The sequence below is a fragment of the Alternaria arborescens genome (assembly GCF_004154835.1).
Source record: "Alternaria arborescens strain FERA 675 chromosome Unknown contig_12, whole genome shotgun sequence".
NCBI lineage: Eukaryota > Fungi > Ascomycota > Dothideomycetes > Pleosporales > Pleosporaceae > Alternaria > Alternaria arborescens.
Genome location: NW_021167867.1, coordinates 567308 through 585723, shown reverse-complemented (window position 1 = coordinate 585723; position 18416 = coordinate 567308). Strand labels below are relative to the sequence as shown.

The 18416-nt window shown below is 51.1% G+C and overlaps 4 protein-coding genes across 4 annotated transcripts; 2 read left to right on the top strand and 2 right to left on the bottom strand.

Moving 5' to 3' along the window:
• Window positions 1-463: 463 nt before the first annotated feature.
• Window positions 464-1294, bottom strand: AA0111_g5990 (hypothetical protein; the record flags this gene model as incomplete). Its single annotated transcript, XM_028652163.1, has 1 exon — window positions 464-1294. One exon carries the CDS (start codon window positions 1292-1294, stop codon window positions 464-466), a length of 831 nt encoding a protein of 276 aa, XP_028506454.1.
• A 509-nt stretch (window positions 1295-1803) lies between these two features.
• AA0111_g5989 (putative glutamate carboxypeptidase) lies at window positions 1804-4276 on the top strand (the record flags this gene model as incomplete). Its single annotated transcript, XM_028652161.1, has 3 exons — window positions 1804-2731; window positions 2779-3432; window positions 3483-4276. The coding sequence occupies 3 exons, from the start codon at window positions 1804-1806 to the stop codon at window positions 4274-4276; spliced, it is 2376 nt and encodes a 791-aa protein (XP_028506627.1).
• Window positions 4277-13284: 9008 nt separating this feature from the next.
• On the top strand, window positions 13285-16222 carry AA0111_g5988 (Structure-specific endonuclease subunit; the record flags this gene model as incomplete). The annotated part of the gene is made up of 2 exons (XM_028652160.1): window positions 13285-14331; window positions 14390-16222. 2 exons carry the CDS (start codon window positions 13285-13287, stop codon window positions 16220-16222), a joined length of 2880 nt encoding a protein of 959 aa, XP_028506626.1.
• Window positions 16223-16347: 125 nt separating this feature from the next.
• Window positions 16348-18115, bottom strand: AA0111_g5987 (hypothetical protein; the record flags this gene model as incomplete). The annotated part of the gene is made up of 2 exons (XM_028652159.1): window positions 16348-16391; window positions 16453-18115. The coding sequence occupies 2 exons, from the start codon at window positions 18113-18115 to the stop codon at window positions 16348-16350; spliced, it is 1707 nt and encodes a 568-aa protein (XP_028506576.1).
• Between the last annotated feature and the right edge of the window lie 301 nt (window positions 18116-18416).

Here is an 18416-nt window from a genome sequence, read left to right as displayed (position 1 = left end):
GCATTCTGTTGGTCTGAAAGAGGCGATAGAGTTGAGTTACATATTGTAGGCGTTCGCCTTCACAGCAAAACCATGTAAGATCCGCCGTGATATCTACGTAACTATCAGGCCATGTTACGAAGACATCAATCTATCCGTATCTTAGAAGTCATCCTCAAGACAGTGCGTATAGCTCTGCGCTCAATGAGAGCCCACACTCTACCCTTTCGGGATTCTGACCTAGTTCGTACGAACTAGGGTGGGTGCCGGAATTATTTGTTGGTGTCGAGGATGCGAGGAAGAGGAAGAGAGAAGTGACCAGGGGAGATGAAGTGCAGAGGAATGAACATATAGAGTTACCAATACCGTTGCATGCAGGCTTGACACGTAATCGATAAGTAGCAAGCCATATATCAGTCTTTTGATAACAAGATCTGGAAAAGCAGTACGTTGCATTGTGTCAAAATCGCAAAGTGGCCTAGACCTACTCTTTCATGCACTTGGCATGCATGTTTTGACGGTCCACAGCACCGCCCTCAGGTAACGCCAGACGTTCCAAATGCCTCCATGCCAGCAGCTCCACCCACTTCTTGATGATCAATTCCCAGTTGTCCTTAAGCTCATTGATGGGCTTGTAATTCTCCAAGGCTGCTCCTAGCACAGCTTCTTCGTTGTTCAAATCGACACCGTAACGAGAAAGTTCGTTGCCATAGCTCCACTGTGCGTATTGGAAGAGTAACCTGGAGAGGAGAGCGTTAAGGTCTTCTTCAAGCTCGTAAGGTGTAGTCATCAATTTGGAACCAGTTTTCATCTCTGCGAGAAAGCCACACACAAAAGGATTGCAGTCAAAGCTAGCTTGGAGCGATTGCACAGAGCCTGCAGTGATGTGACCGGGGACGCCGCCGAGCGCAACAGGATCCATGAGCTGGTCCTCGAACATACTATAGACATGGTGTAAGATAACCTCAGCCTCCTCGCCCGTGAAGGCGACCAAGTTGTTCATGACCTCCGATCGCTGACGGATGTCATCGATGCATTCGCGATCGTAAAAGTCATTGTTCAGATGAAGATGTTGCCCGAGAGGAGTTAGCGACTTGAAGCCAATCGAGCGACGGCAGGTCGGGTGAGGGCATCGTATGGTCTGATCGTTTGGACCAGCAGAATAGAATTCTTTAGTAAGGCAGTCACGGCAGTAGAATTCGCCGCTTTCATGACAGTGGAGGGCGTACAGGGGAATGGTGGTCGACCTGCAAGACGCGCAGCAGTCGCCCGTAACTCCCATCAGCTGCAGAGCTTCGACTCGAGAAGCGTCCATTGTGATGTGATCTGAGAATAATTTGCAGCTTTTGGGAGGAGCACAAGAGATTTGCATGGATATAAAAGCTCACTTACACGCTATCACCCAGTGTATCTGCCATTGTCACCACGACGCTGTCATACTTGTCCAATAGATTGGCTTTACGATGTTCTTGTTGGTCGACGGAAGAGCCAGGCTACGGATAAAGAGAAACTTGGCGAACATTGTGAGGTGAGTCGTGATGAAGGTGTTTTGCATAATGTGTGATGCTCTGCACGAGTGACAAGACGGGGTCGTGGTTAGCGACCCGTTCGGCGGTTCCCTGGACCCCTGACATGACATGCGCGCTAAGATAGGATCAGATAAGTATGTGACGCCATCGAAGCCGAGCTGTCACTGGTGCCACGGCATAGCTCTGCGCAGCTGTCTCTTATCTCAACTACCGTCCGAAAAGCCTCGGGTTAGGCGTACGAAAGTCATCTTGTTTGTACATGCAGCTCCCGGCGAGCAATGAGAAGCCAGTCACCATGGCCGACGAAAGCACGCCGCTGATTCAACGCGTCGACGTCAGACCCCATCGCGACCGCTACCCACACCATCGCCTACGCTTCATATGCACTACTTTGCTCAGCGCAACCATAGTCGTAGGAGGACTCGCTGCAATCTTCATCTTTAGCTTTGCGCCGCCCAGCCAAGACGAATTAGCCCCTGCATCGCGACTTTCGACATCTTCGCTATCAACCTCACAGATACCCTCAGGATGGGCACGAAAATCGGCCCTGGAATTCCAAGACCTGCAGAAGTCGCTGCTGGAAACACCCAATGCCGAAAAAGCAGAGGAGTGGAGCAGATACTACACGAGCGGGCCGCACCTTGCAGGCAAGAACCTCAGCCAGGCGCTGTGGACCAGGGAAAGATGGCAGGAATGGGGAGTCGAAAGCACCATCGTTGACTACGATGTCTACATCAATTACCCCAAGGGCCACCGATTAGCCCTCATGGAGAGCACCGGACACACAGACGACATGGCAGACAGCGCCACAGCTACAGGCCAAGAGTGGAAGGTCAAATACGAAGCACGACTGGAGGAAGACGTCTTAGATGGAGATGAATCAAGTCAACTCGCTGATCGTGTGCCCACCTTCCACGGATACAGCGCCTCGGGCAATGTGACGGCGCCATACGTCTTCGTCAACTATGGAACATACAAAGACTTTGAGCAGCTGCAGGCGGCAAACATTAGTCTAGAAGGCAAGATCGCCCTGGCCAAGTACGGTGGCGTCTTCCGCGGTCTAAAGGTCAAGCGCGCGCAAGAACTGGGCATGGTCGGCGTCGCCATGTACACCGATCCTGGTGATGATGGAGAGGTGACCAAGAAGAACGGCTTTGCGACATACCCCAACGGGCCGGCCAGAGAACCCAGCAGTGTCCAGCGAGGAAGCGTCCAGTTTCTGAGTGAGTTGCTACCTGACCTTCTCTTATACCATGCTGACAATGCCTAGGCTTCGCACCAGGTGATCCTACCACTCCAGGCTATCCATCAAAGCCCGGCTGCCCCCGCCAGCCCGTTGACCACGCCATGCCGCACATCCCCTCACTTCCCATCTCCTACCTCGACGCGTTTCCCCTTCTCAAAGCGCTCAATGGCCACGGCCCGAAAGCCTCGACCTTCGACGAGCATTGGCACGGTGGCGGGCTGGACTACATGGGCGTGGAATACAATGTTGGACCTTCGCCCGACCATTTAGTCCTGAACTTGGTCAACGAGCAGGAGTACGTCACGACGCCCCTGTGGAACGTTATCGGAATCATCAATGGCACCATTCCCGACGAAGTAATTGTTCTTGGCAACCACCGCGACGCTTGGATTGCTGGCGGTGCTGGGGATCCTAACAGCGGCAGCGCAGCACTCAATGAGGTCATTAGAAGCTTCGGTGTTGCCATGCAGGCTGGCTGGAAGCCTATGAGGACAATTGTCTTTGCGAGCTGGGACGGCGAGGAGTACGGCTTGGTTGGAAGCACTGAGTGGGTAGAGGAGTACCTGCCCTGGCTCTCTGGTTCGACAGTCGCATATTTGAACGTCGATGTTGGATCAGTCGGTCCGGATTTCAAGCTGTCAGCGGCGCCCTTGCTGAGTAGGGTGGTTGAGGAGGCTGGTAAGTTTGCTTTTATACCCTGTTAATCCGACTCAGCTAACATATGCCAGCGCACGTGGTCAAATCCCCGAACCAGACAATCGCCGGTCAATCTGTGTACGATGTATGGGACAAGCGCATCGAAACCATGGGTTCCGGCAGTGACTTCACCGCCTTCCAAGATTTCGCTGGCATTCCAAGTATCGACATGGGCTTTGGTGGCGATCCCAAATCTGCTGTCTACCACTACCACAGCAACTACGATTCGTTCGACTGGATGAAAAGGTTTGGAGATCCGACCTTTGAGTACCACGCTACGATAGCAAAGGTTTGGGCACTTGTAGCAGCAAAGCTCATCGAGACACCTGTTCTCCAGCTCAACACCACAGACTACGCCATCGGTTTGCAGAAGTACGTTGACGCTGTCAAACAGAAGGCACATGATTCCGCACCTAGTAAAGACCTTGGCGAATTCTGGCAAACTCTCGATGAAGCCGTGTCCCACTTCCAGTTCACGTCTACCCTCCATGATGCTACCGCCTCTGACCTCACAATCCAATACTCTAACATTGGCGATATACCCTGGTGGCAGCCCTGGAAGAAGGTGCAGCTGTACCTTGCCATCCGTGCGATCAACACCAAGTACAAATACCTGGAGAGGAAGTTCTTGTTCCCTGATGGCCTGGATGGACGAAGCTGGTTCAAGCACGTCGTCTTTGCTCCTGGGAAATGGACCGGCTATTCAGGTGCCACGTTCCCTGGTATCGTTGAAGCCATAGAAGAGGGCAACGAGGAAAGTGTCAGAAGATGGGTTGGTATTGTGAGCAAAGCTATTAGTAGCGCTGCAGACTGGTTGGAGGAGTAAGCGAGGAGTCATATAAACAGTTTGGACTATGTGTAGATCAGCCAATTCTTAGTCCCGGAACTGACATAACCTTCCTTCAATCGTAGCCTGAAGACTTCCATGTTGTGTGAGGCATGCAACTATACTGGGAGAGGACTGCTGGTAGCTAAGCCTGCTTTCTCTCGCAGAATTCCTCTTTCGTCCGTTCGTCACGACCTCCTTCTCCTGAACGCATTCCGCCGTGTCAAGCTCGACAGTCACTGTTGACTTGTATATGAACGGCCAGAATCCTGGATCTCAGAAACGTGGTGGCGATGAGAGGATGGTGTGGATACACCACAATAAGACAGGTTCGGATAGCTTTTGTCTCACTCTTGTTCTGCGCCTGTGTGGTATGCGCCAATGGCTTTGAGGTTACCATGGAGCACCGAACGAGGAAGATCAGTCGCTGGCTCGGCTAAAACAAAAGGTTAAATCTCGACCAAAAAGCCGCGCTTCGTGTCGTTTGCTATCGACAAAGTACCCAGATAGCTCCGAGCCATGGGACACGATGTAGAGTAACATTGCAGCCCCTTTCGATCTTCCTCAAGCAACTGACAAGCCAGAAAACACGATGAAGAGAAGCGACATGGAGCGCAGAAACTGAGTCTTAAATCTAGGGCTGAACCCAAAGGTAGTCCCAGACCGAACCACAAATCGCCGTAAGCTTCGGAAAAGTCCTCACTAGCCTGTCACCACGCAATGCCAAAACTGCGTCTTATGTGTTCTCAAAGACAGATGCTCTTGGGAGCGAGAGATGGAGTAAAAGGACGTAGCGGTCTTGCAATGGAGGGCAGGAAGAGAGTGACTCTACACAGCCAACAAGGCACGGACGTTGATCTGAGTGCAGCCATAAGCCACAACACCCTCCCACCACCGGTGCCTCCAGCAATTGCCGAAGATTAAACATACCCGACAATGCTCAGCCCGGAAAATATAATCTCCAGGTCATGTGCACGTTAGCGTGCCCAGCAGACGAGGAGTATATAAACCCCTTCTCACCCATCCCTTCTCCTCTCTTTATCCACAAGGGAGTGCCGACGTGTGCGGCCTGCCTCGACCTTCTCCAAAAAAAAAATTTGAACCAGCCGACGAGTCACTGAACTTGTTTACCCTCGTTGGCACCGTGTTGCCAGGATTACACTACCTCTGGCTGACGCGACCTTTTTCATTAAGTCTTCTCGCTTGCGAGTTACTTGAGGGAGAAGAGATTTTTTCCTTATTATCTAGCTTTTGTTTGTGTGTTCTTTACCGTCTTTGGTTGATACTTTGTGCTAGCCATAGTTGCTTCACGATAGGTAGCATTTGCGGATCGCATGAGCTACGTTCCTCACGTCCAATGGACGGACTTGGTTTTATGCTAGTCTGATGGAAATTTCGTAGCGTTGTTGTAGATGTGCTGGGATGTATTGGCTGTCATCGGACTTTGAGATGTTGATAGCTAGCAGTGACGCGTCCCACCTATGTACATTTTGCAATAACAACATCAGATGTTGTTGTCAGCACGTACATGTTCGCTATGGCGCGCGGCCTTTCTTAAAACTCCTTGAACGTGTGCTCCATCAATGCCAACAATATTCATGAGCGCATTCATACACCTTTCCCGCTCGTCTACCCAGGTACGCTGATCTCGCCACTGCTACGGCCAAACTCCAAGCTGCTGTTCCACCGGCCAGCACCCTACGACAACAACAAATCACAGCAAATCAGAAGAATCCATCATATGGAGTGCCAACTACTAGAAAGACGTATGCGTACGCACAAATATCACGTCTACTGACGTCTCTGCAGACAGCCGCATCGCCCACCAAAGCTTCAACCGCCCAGCACGCCGACTTTTCCCTTCAACCATACAAGATCAAACAACAATACAAAAGCGACAAGAGATGTCTGCTTAGTCGCACAATGGATGTGGGCGTGGCAGGGAGAGAATGTTCACTCAAATTGGCTAGGACTGAGCGCTGTAAAATCTACGTAGCCACCTGCAGGTCACAACTCTGTGCATTGCATTACATGATAACATCTTGAAGGGGATATTCATTATGGTTAAGTAGTCTAACAATCAAGTCGGTTGTTCTTCGTCATCGTCCCCTTCCTCATTCTTTCTACCGTATACGAGCCTTCCGGGACAAGACCGCTCGCCAGGCAAGCTGCAAGCGAGTGCGCAATTCCTCCTTCGAATGAGTCAATTGATGTGTTGGGAAATCGACAGGCATTCGAGAGCTTACTTGGCTTAGTGACATTAGCCACTCCATGTTGGCCACCTCTCGCGTCAAGGCAATGTCGATTTCGATGGTGAGTAGAATGACCTCGCGTTCGAGGCGTCGCCCCAGAATTCGCGCCGCTCGAAGCTCCTGCCCGTTCCACCTTGGCAAGACGGCCCATTGTTCGATTGCTGCATTGTTGTTTCGGATGTCTTGCTCAAGGCCGTCGCGCTCAGCGATGAGCGTGCTGGCGATGCGAGGGCGGGGAAGAGGAGCTGACATTGTGTATTTGTATCTGTATGTGATTACTAGAAGGTTAGATCACCTAGTCTCTATGATAGCATTCGAATCGAAAGGTTTCTTACTGTTGTGATGAGATGTGTTACACAGCAATTTGTCCTCGCGGCCGCACTGTTTTGAGCGACAAACACCGCGACCTGAGGCCGTGACCCACGATTAGGTTAGCTTCCAATATTGTTCCCTCCCCTCTTGTTTTGTCCTCAGTCACTTGTAAGCTCTTCAGCGTTCTCTATCTCCTTGAACTTCAGCAACACTTGCCACGATCCGCTACCTAGGTACTCTATTAAGCTGAGTCTCCCTCTTCCCTTCCTCTACCGAAAGCTTTTTGGGTTTGTGACGAATGTTTTAGCAAAGCCCTTGGAAAGTCTGAGAATGTTAAGGGCGTTGATTTCCCTCCCTTACAATTCTGCTTTTTTCTTACTTGCAAACACTATGATCAATAATAACGTATCCTAGATTACTTCCGACCACGTCACACTACCACGCCACAGGCTATGCCATCACGGCCTTAGCGACAAGAGACAAAGTCCATGATCCAAAAAATGGTTGCAAGTCAATTTGGTGAAGCAAGAAGAGAATCTATGCGGATTGCGAGAACCAGCGCTTGCGCTTGCATGGCCATCAAGACTTCATAGAGCTCTGGGGTCTCAATGTCCAGAGCTCCCACGTCTATGAGCTAGATCAATTAGACAGCAGGTAGGTCCTGGCTCGGTACTCCATCTACCTGCCTTCTCCTCCTGCTGTGTACATTATAACACTAGTAAATCACCGTCTGGCAAGAAGTGAGCGAATGCCTTTTCCACAACAACGTGCCCCGACTTCATTTTCTGCACTGAAACATGCGAGGCCTTCAGAAATTGTCCAATTCATTTGATTCCATGATTCGCGTCGTAACAAAACCTCGAAGTATAGTCTGAGGAACCGGTGCCGTTCAGTGTTGCCGTGTTGACATTTGCCTACTGACTCTTTGGTAAAAGAGTAGAACGAATTGATATCTTGTTTTCCACGCTAACGAGCCAACACCACTTATCCATACAACCTGCATATTACTTCAACTCACGCAAGCAGTAGTGTTTCAAACCAGTATCCAATATCATGTACGTCTTCCAGTGACTATCAAGCCCTGCTGCTAACGGCTTATTGGTGTCGTCGCTCAGCGCCCGGGCTCTACACAGAACGACACGCTCAACGGTCCGGTCCAGTTCATTCCTTTTTCTTTAGCACGACGACAATCAAGGGAAGGTTCAAAGAGTACCCAAATCTAGATACGACCCTCGCCTCGACAGTACTGTCGCTTCGGCTTCTCGTGGTGCGCCTTTCCCACCGACAGATAGCCGACAAAACGTTTGACTTCCGTCTTGGCCCGCTATACCCTTTCTCTGCCTCTGCGTAGATCAGATCTAACTATAGAGACATGACGATTCATGAGCTCCGGTGCGATAACACCAAAATCCGAAGCGCGGCGAAGAGATACTCGTAGTGCAAGCTGCCCTGGAAAGGGCAGAAGGCAGCACCCGACGCAACTCTACAAAACGACAAAACGACAGAACACGATACCGTGGCGTACCTTCTTAATAGGCGTTCATTTGTGCGCCCTGTCACCGAGGCCAGAGCAGGTGGGATGAAGATATGCATCGTTGCGCAAATTGAGTTGGGGAGGACGGGATGATACGCCTACCCAATCGCAATCAGTCGGCCAGACAAACTTCAACTTTGCTGTTGAGACTACCAAATTCATGTGTGCGATAACATGGTGGCTCGGTAGCGCAGTGTCAAGCGCTACGTTGGCTCGCCTTGATGGCCGAAAGCCACTCGGCACAAGTTAGTATGTCAATAGAACGAGATGATCTCATACCATACTCTCAATAACAGTGAACAGCAGAGCAGCTGACCACTTTGACGTATCACTAGAGAAAATCATCATAGCGGCAGCTGTCCCCCTGGTTGAAAGCCTGCGACCGACGTTTCGCGCTGGCCGGACATGCGAACCGTACAACAAGGCGCGGCTCCGAGTCGAACTATCGAAATAGATACTATGAGCGATTAAACCCGCACGAAATAGCCAAGAGTAAATCACATATAAACATGTCATATGGGTAGCTGCGAGAAAGTAACACTGGCGTGGCCTGTAATCCAAAGACAGCATCAGCTAACGCCGAATAGCAGCCATTTCGTCGCTCTCTCCACGTATTCACCACGATCGTCGCGCGCATTTCGCCTTCCAACGTCCTCCACCATCCAATCTGCACACCGTCGCCTCTCGACCCGCCACCTCATCTTCGCAGAGCCAAAACCTACACGGCGCGGACACATCAATTCCGAACAACCCCGCCTGATCGCACACGAGCAATCTCAGGGCTATAAGTGGAGTAGGAAGGTGTGGCAATGAGGCAACAAAGACTTCTGATGCTGAAACTTGTGAAGGGAGGTAGGGCGTGTGCCTGAACACTTTTCGGGATGGACAGGGAAAGAAGAGACCAGGACATGACTATGAGGGGCAGCAGCATGCAGAATGAAGGACAACAGATGAGGGAAAGCTACTACCTTGCGTTCAGAATGTTTGGAGAGGGGGGAGGCAGATGGAAGTCTTTGTTCAGAAGGGTAGGAATGGGTATATGATATGGAAATGTGCTGCGAGAAGAAAGCAGGCGTAGGATACACGGCGCCATTGGCGACCGGTCTGGCGAATAGGAAAATAAAGGGAAGATCGAGTGCTTGGCAGAAAAGGGCGAAGATGGGGAACACAGCGGCACAAGGGAATAAGTTTGATGAAAGGAATAAGAGCAAGGCATTACGAAAATAGGAAGTGTGGAAGGCATAGCTGTATGCGGAGGAGTTAAGGGAAGTGGAAACGAGGGGATGAGATGCAGCATGTATTGGAAATGCCATAGAGAGCAAGACGGGATGATGGGCTGGTACGGGGCTGAAGCATGACATATGTAGGTGAGCCAATCGTAGAGTATCACCTTGTCGGACGGCATTACAGCTAGCGATATGCCGTATCGCGAGCTTTGAAATGCGTGCGAACCGTAGCATCAGAATGATGCCGGACACACTTCAGTTTTAGTTACTCGTGCATATTCCAAAGTCATATCACATGGAGCTGTGTGGTACTCCTAAAGCATGGTAAGATGACCACTCGTGCAGACAAGTCGATCTAGCGAGATACGGCAGATACCAAGAATCATGTGCCGTAGGTCGTACCAAGACATCCAGTATGCTTCGCCCATGATATTCCGCTGTCGGTATTCTGTTATGTCGTCTGTATCCACGATGCGGGATTGTCGAGGATGCAGCATCAAGACGAATCGATCGGGAGATAGCGGTGGCGGAACCTCTCTTTGGACATGCATTCTTTTCATGGCGTAGAGATTCGCTAAGAGAGCTCCCGTACCCTTTTCTAACGGGTACGAAAGTTGACTCTCTTTCGCCCATCGTTCAAGACAAGTTTGTCTTGGGGGTCAGGGTGCACTGGAGTGCTTTGAGTTCACCCGGTCTTGAACAACCAAAGCGCGCATGCAGCTGCTACCTAGGTAGCCTGCTGTCATGTCACTTCCGTCGTGCTCGTGAAGTTAAACCAGATTGCAGCAGTCATCTCTTCGAGCTAGACCGTCGTTTCTGCATGTGCTTGAGAGGCACTCGGAGTTCGGGCTCTGAGAGGCCCTGCTATTGCCATCTAGAAAGCGTTCACAATGCTTGCTGCTGCAAACTCATCGCTGGATAGCGTACTGCGTCCGCCTGAGCCCATCTTGTCATCTCGCAGTGACAGTATGCCCTATTGACAGCTGCCATTGACTGTGCTTTCTTCATTTCTTCGTTCAGCTTCTTCTGCAAGACACATTCTCAGTTGTGGTGGCCCATGCGTCATAAAGCTGGTGAGTTCCATGAAGGTGAGACTTATTGACTGTCTTCCACCTCCCCCCACCAACTCCACGACACTCTCAGCCTCTGCAATCTTCGCTGTGTAACATACTTCTCATGTCCTTGGGCCTGTCACATTACTACGCAACTCCTGATTGTATGGTGGTGATAGTTTCGAGCTTGCCGCGGAGCAGACTGATAGCTTCAAGGAGAATTGAACTTTATCCTTTCTCCAGCGATGAGGACGTGACTTTCGAAGGGCTCGAGACATAACACTAATGACCACAACGCACAAGGTATATACTGGCTCCGCCCCTGGTTGATCTTTGGCTATTTCGCCGCCTTCGTAAGGCTCGGGTTGGAGGTAGCTGCTCAACTCAAAGCGCTCGCTCGTCGCCACTGTCCTGTACAATAAAGCCGGTGGTGTCTGACCATTGCTGACGACACTACTTGTACAGGCCATCGTGGCGCCGAAGTTACTTGCCTAAGTCTAGCACCAACACACTTGACACCATGACTCTGCAATAGTCGTGGCGACATTTCTGGCCATGACAACAAGTCTTGTCCTCCCCCACTTATCGGGAAGACCAATAGCTGATATACCAGTACAGGCAATCATTCCCTGCCCTACCATGTTGACTGCACTTTCGAGCGGACACAGTCGATGTCGGTAAGACCCCGCTCTACGTACCCATCGAACGACACATTCGACTTCGACGAATATCTTCTCAATTCCGGATTGCACAATCCAGTTGTTCAGCTTGGGGTGCTTCGAAGTTGTTCTACGATCAGTCGCCAAGCTCTACGAGGCCCGATCCTTCGGTACGGTATAAGAGTTTCGACGCACTCTGCTCTTTCCCACGAGTCTTTCCGGAGCCATCAGAAGATAAACACAGCTCTCCTGATGAGTCTGACAACCCTCAGTCAGCAGCCACGTACAACGGCTGAGGCGGTAGAGGCTTCAGCTAGTGGCGTAGCTAGATACTCTAGAGACAGGCTGCCTCATCGATCGAGAGCACATTATGGTGTTCCATCGGGCTCGGCATTTCCAACGCTCAATCGCATCTCTCTTCCATTGTACAGGCCAGGCGTTCAGTCGGCGTCTTACATGTCGAAGACTCATTCGGTGAGTCCTGCATGCAGCGCCGCCTGCATCTTACTCTCTTTTGCAGCATCGTGCTGACGGATGAAGTGGACCACGCATGAATCAACAACATAGTTGTCGAAGTGTGGACAGCCTGACCGTGGCATGACCCAAACACAGCTTGATAAAGACGTTTTGAGAGTCTAAAAGCTGATTGCAAATCGGTAAAACAAAATCCCTGACCACTTTTTTGTGGGCGTATATACTTCAAGGGTCGCTTGACATAGTCCAGGTTACCCATTCAGCATGCCTGCATCGCCAGACCCTTTATTTGTTCGGTACTGCCTAGCAACGGCGACTATTGTGCTTGTATTTGGTGAGATGATGTGCGTGCGAAGGTTGATTACGGCTGACGTCTCGCGATACAGCCCAAGATGGTACTGCTGTGGTTCGGCTCTGCTACTACCGATTATTGGTTCCCACCATGTCGCCAGCATGTTGATCGAGAGACGCAAGAATACTACCATGACTGTTGGCTTGAGGAAATCGGTCCTGTGTTCTTCTCCCTGTGAGGTGATGCAATAATGTCTCCGTCGTTCACTCTTTTCGACGAGGGTTAGGGCAAAGGACCAGCGGCAGCCCCAAAGGCAGGTAGCAAAAATACGTCGCTGCTGCTGGAGATACTCAACAAGAGCCTGAAATCTGTCAGCTTGGTGTGCACCGGAGAGATGGTACATCGTCTCTGGTTGGGTGATAGACCCATGAGTAGAGTAGGGCAGCGGCAGAGGCAAGCCGAGGGAGCGGCGGCGAAGCTCAACAACCTCGTTATTTGCCATGGAAAGTACTTGCTGAAGTCGGTGGGAACCTTCTCGCACATCTCCAAGCCTCGCGAGAAGATGCAAACGCACAAGGCTTGGTGGCTGGGGTCTTGCAGAGATAAATCCGCATGTCCAAGACCTCAATCACCCCACCAGGAGCGGCGAAAGGTACAGGAGTCGGCTGAGCAGGGTCTGGAAGCCATTTCGAAGCCCGGCAGTCGCTCTCTACAGCTTCGGGTGATGAGGGGTCGAGGGTGGCTGGCTACCATGAGTCGGGGAAGACGTCCACTGAGGCAAGGTTGAAGCTGTATGCGCCTGGAGAGCAGCTCATTGAATCGATAGCGAAGATCAGAGAGCTTGTATGAACCTCCAACAAATATTGCAGCCCGATTGCAGGACGTTGGTGTTGGTGCTTCATTAATGGAGGGGCAATAGGTCAGGACTTGGTGATGGAGACTTTGGTGTTGCAGCAATGAACTTCATTTGGTCGTACGACCGTGCATTGTTCAGATCACCGCCTCGCGCCACTCGGTACTACACCTTCCCAAGCTACAACTACTCGAGCTGAGTCTATGGATTGCCCCTCTGCAATTGCCCACATTGGCTGCCTGGAGGCTCTTTCCTCGCCTCACTATGGCAGGCAATACCTACGATGTGGTGATATTGAGCTCCAGTCCGCCGGCCGCTTCCCCGCAATATGAAGCCCCCTCTCGTCGCGTTGCCATGCTTGTATCCTCGCCTCTATCATTCTCTCCTCCGGAAAGCCCGCTGAGACCAACAATCGACGCGTCGAGGAATAGCGCAAGGGCAGCTCCCATCCCCGAGGGTGCTGTTAGAGGGTTTGCCACCGTTGGCAGTCTCGTACGCTCTGAGCACTTCACAAGCCGTCTTGACGACGACTTCGATGCGATACAAGGAGCACAGTCACGACGGATGCCGCAGGCTACCATAGAGTCTGAATCGGTTGTGGAAAAGCCCACGAGGCGGTCTACAAAGAAGACTGCTACTACCACTGCTACGGAAGGGTCCGAGAAGCCCAAACCGAAGCCTCGAGCGCGCAAACCAAAACCCAAGTCAGACAAAGAAATCCTCGACTCGGACGATGAGCTCCGATGCCCGCCGGAACGACCTACCAAGTCCCCTTTCTTCGACGAGAATACGTTGGAACCTCCGGCCGAGGCTGCGGTTGAAGCCGCGAATGCGCCTAAGCTGACCAAGTCGGGTAAGCCTCGGAAGCCGCGTGCAAAGAAGCAGAAGCCTGGAGAAGAAGGAGCAGAGTCCGCGCCAAAGCCTAAGAAACCGAGAGTCACAAAAGCGAAAGCTGGGGCAGGCAAAGATGCGTCGCTCGTGTCTGCACATTTCCCCGAGGAAGCAGACAAAGGCGAAAGCTCGGGAACACGCCCCTCGATACAGGTTCAAGACACACACGCAGAGTATCCATCCATCTGGGAGGTGCGTGAAAGCCCACGGCTGAAGAAGAAGGCTGCGCCGAGGCAGCGTCAGCCAGATCCCATTGCAGAAGGGCTGGACTTGGAGGAGGCTGTCGTCAGGAGACGAGATTGGACGCCGCCACCTGACACGACAGTTCCATCGCCGTTCACAGACTCAGCCGGAAAGGAGAACAGGACACTGGCGCAGAACGATGATGGTACCTTCACAAACCTACTCTCCAACTTTGCTTATGCACAGTCACCATCTGCTCAAGTCACCGTAAAGTCGACCAGCGCAGACACGGAGGTAGTAGCGGCGACTAAGCGCCGGAGAACTGAGGTAAGTCTGCTTGTATGGACACGTAGCATGGAACACTCCTTCTGACCATTATCGGCAGCTCGTTGAAATACCTAGCAACCAAGCCAACCCTAGAGACTCATCACCTGAGAAGGGCAAAGCCCCAAAGAAGAAACCACGCACTATCACAGATCTTGTCACGGAACAGTATGCATTAAAGGATGCAGAGCCGAATCCGAACGATTCAAGCAGTAACTTCTTTGATTCTCGGGCTTCAACAACTACAACAAAAGTGCCGTTGAATGATACATCTACACCCGATGGCAAAGCGGTACCAAAGAAGCCAGCAAGGAGGCGCAATAGCTCCAAATCAGGTACAGAGAAAGAAAAGGCCGACCCTAAGCCAAGATCAAGGAAAGCATCTGCGAGAGCTGCCGCTAAGCCAAAGCCTGTTGCAGAAAAGTTACTCAGCCCTTCTTCTGCAACGTCGCGTCTACAGCAGCAAGATGTCCTGTTCGGAACATCAAGTCAACTTGCGCTCGAAGAGTCGCCCACCATGGTACGACAGATCCAGTTCGCAATGAAGGAGTCGGAGCGAGATGCCGATAATCTTGATCTTGTTGCATGTGGTGCGCCGTCGCGCTGGCCACGGCTCGGCAGCGCTGAAGGCAAACGGGGGCTCTGGGCTGCGAGTGCACGAGACGGCGAAGGCGGCATGCTTGAACACCTGAAAGACATTTATATACCAGAGCCAGATAGGACACAAGATATTCCCTTGCTTATGGACAGCACCAACGACATGCCTGGTGGAGAGTTTGATGATCAATCCACGTTCATAGACATCGACGACATACTGTCAGACCCTCCTCTGACAATCCCTGTATCTTCCAACTCGCCAACGCCACTTGACGCCACTTCCCATGCCTTGCCATCTCAAGAATATCGTCAAAATAATACCCAGAGGAAAGATACAGGCTTCGAAGACATCGACAACTTCACGCAAGAGCCACCACCTTCGAACCAAAACGCTGTGTCACCGAACAGCTTTGTCGACATCGATGACTTCGATTTTCCACCCTCTGCGCAGATGCGGAAATCACCCGTCCTGAAGTTTAGACCTCCGGCTTCAGCACCTCCAACCATGGACGGCTCGCCGAAGAAGCGTGGTAGGCTACTGAAGTCACACCCTGCGATCTCTAAATCAATCTCTACATCCTCTTCACCAGTGTTGAAGTCCTTACCTCCAAAGATCAGGGCAAAGGCAAAGACTGGTCACAAGGTACCTACAACTCCACCAAGGGGGTCAGGCCGCTTTGTCGATATTGAAGAAATCCTTGATTCTGAAGATGAAGCTCTTCAAGTACTATCACCTACACCACCTCGAATACGGAAACATGTCGATTCTGAACCTCTATCTTTGATTACCCTTTCACCCACCACATCGCCTAACAAGGCCCAAAAAGCCACCAATGTCAGGGCTAAATTGTTAGCTGCTGACCCAGCTTTGACGCCTATACATCGCATATCAAACAACCTACTAGAATGGGTCCACATTAAGCCCAGCGTTTTCTCCCAGATATCAGCGCATATCCGCTCGCTGCCTCCAACCATAGATCCCAAATATCCTAGCTGGCACGAGAAGATCCTCATGTATGATCCTATTGTTCTTGAAGAGTTTACCGCGTATTTGAACGCCAACACGTCGATACGCGTGTTCAAGAGAGCGACACAAAAACAGATCAAAGCCTGGAACTCGGACTTGAAGCGTAGGGGCGAAGCGCCGGTGAGTGTGGAGAAAGACGCCGAGGACGTGCTTGCAGTAGAGAAAGAGCTAGAAGGGTACATGGGGCAAGGGTGGTGCGAGAGTCTGAGTATCTGCTGTATCTGGGGAGAAGGGCGGGGTAAAGGTGGGGCGCGGAAGGGTTTCTACTGATCTTGCTGTATGACTGAGAGTAGATGAAGCACTGACGCTGTTAGAAATAGTTCGATACTGCGCGCATACCAGATAAGCCTTTGCATATCCTGGGAGCCGTTCCCTCGGATCAAAGAGTGAGGCCTTCACTCTCCTGATTCTTGTATCTCGAGTGCAGTATGCCAGTCGACTAGATGCGAGAGTACGAAGTTAGTTTATGTCTCATGTGCAGTTCGTATAGGGCCGCTTACGATGTTCAAGCACTTGGGTAGCCTGTATGCTCTGACTGCACTTTGGACAATCGTACGAAAAGACGTTCTCGGCTTGTAAGTCATGCAAATCGGTATGCAGTGATCTCACCCCATCTTTTTTAGAAGATGCAGAGGCTGACTTCGTTTCTTCCAATGACGTTTCGTGGCCGCCTTCCGTACGAATCTTTTTTGGCTCTTGCCGTTCTTTTTCATCATCCTCATAAACATCGCGCAGGCGCTTCGTATTGGTGGAGTCTGTAGTGAAGAACGAAGTGATGCGATGATTCCGTGTGACAAGTGGCTGAAATCCGGATATGCTTACAGACAGACACGCGCAAGGCCACGCTATACCTTCATCGCAAATCTGACGAAGTAAGGATTTCGACCAAGTAAAAATGGCCATCTCATCAACCTTACTACCCGACGGTATTGTGGCTTGTTTCGATCGCGTAGGGCCAAAGCGGCCATTAATGTGATGGTGCAGGGTAACGACAGTTGGTTGACGAGGATACTCGCTCTGAAGCTCATTCAAGCGGCCCATCAGGTCCGCAGCGAATATGCGAAGCCACTTCATAGCTTGCTCGAAGCTTCCCACGCTTGGAACGAAGGTTTTTGCTGACAGCATTGACTGGACTACAAGTCGTGACGTCACAATACTGGTTTCTCTGCCGCGAACAACGTTGTACAGCCAGTAGCCGGACTCCTTGCCTAATTTTGCTTCCAAGTTTTCGATTGGTATGCGAAGAATATCATCCACGCGGTCAGAGCCAAACGCATCTACGACTTGTTGGCCGAGCTTTCCTCCCAGCCCACGTATCTTGGTGAGCTTGACGATTTGATTTGCTAGAAAATTGCATGTTGCTTGCGTCGGGATCACAGTTTGCCGATTAGGTTTCTTGAAACCAGCACCAAGTTTAGCCACAACCTTGTTGTGTGCAATGCCTGCGGAGCAAGTATACCCTGAATGGGTCAAGACTTCAGCTCGAATACGACGAATGATGCTGGCTCCGATATTGAGGGCAATGTCGTCCCAATCAGGCCTCGGATCAGCCTTTTCAATATCCACAACGTGATCGTCCTCCCAATCCAAAAGTGAAGAGAAACTGGGTAAGGGGAGATATTGTTCCAAGTCGTCAGGTTGCTCTGCAAGCTCCGGAAACTGCCGAAGCATAATCTGATGAACCTGAGCCGACAAATCCAGGAACACCTCATCTATACTAGCTTTCTCGACTTTCTGAACAGGCTCCTCTGGCAACAGGCTGCGAATGAATTCAAAACACTTGCGCGATCGAAGGCGATATGAATCCAGGGCTGACTTGTCAGTCGCCATATGTTTTGTAACATCTGGCCGGTATGCCCATGTTGTCTCGCCTTCTCTCCACGTTGCGACGTGTTGTAAGACAATGTCCGGACAGAGTCTCCGGGCTTCGTCTATCGATGCACCCCTTTTGAGTCCAGACTCACGTGCAGGATAGTTGAGCGCGATTATAGCATTCCACTGTTGTACGGCCAACGGTGTTGAGGACGGTAGACCCAATCTAACAATCTCGCATTGCGCATAGAAAGCGTCGAAGTCGATTAAGGCGATGACGCGAAGCGGCGATGTGGGAGAGAACTTCTTTAGTTCGTCAAGGTCACGATGGGTGTATTGTGAAGTGTCCATCGTTCATCTGCAACTGGACGTCAGCGATAAATGACATACGACATGCTCCTTTCCGCAGAATCTCCCAACATGTACTCACTAACAAGCGTCTTTATTAGGAATGGCGCGACGCGAAAACCCAAAAGGTATGGAAATCATCTCGCCTATCAAATCACAACTTTGTTGGCCAGCGCGAAATAAAGCTCAGACAGAAATCTGAACTGAAGACGCTTACGCTGCTTCGGCATGACGCGATGCTGCTCAAGGCCTCGCGTTTGTATTTAGACAGCTTTCTAAGGCCAGCAATGAACCCACTTGCAGA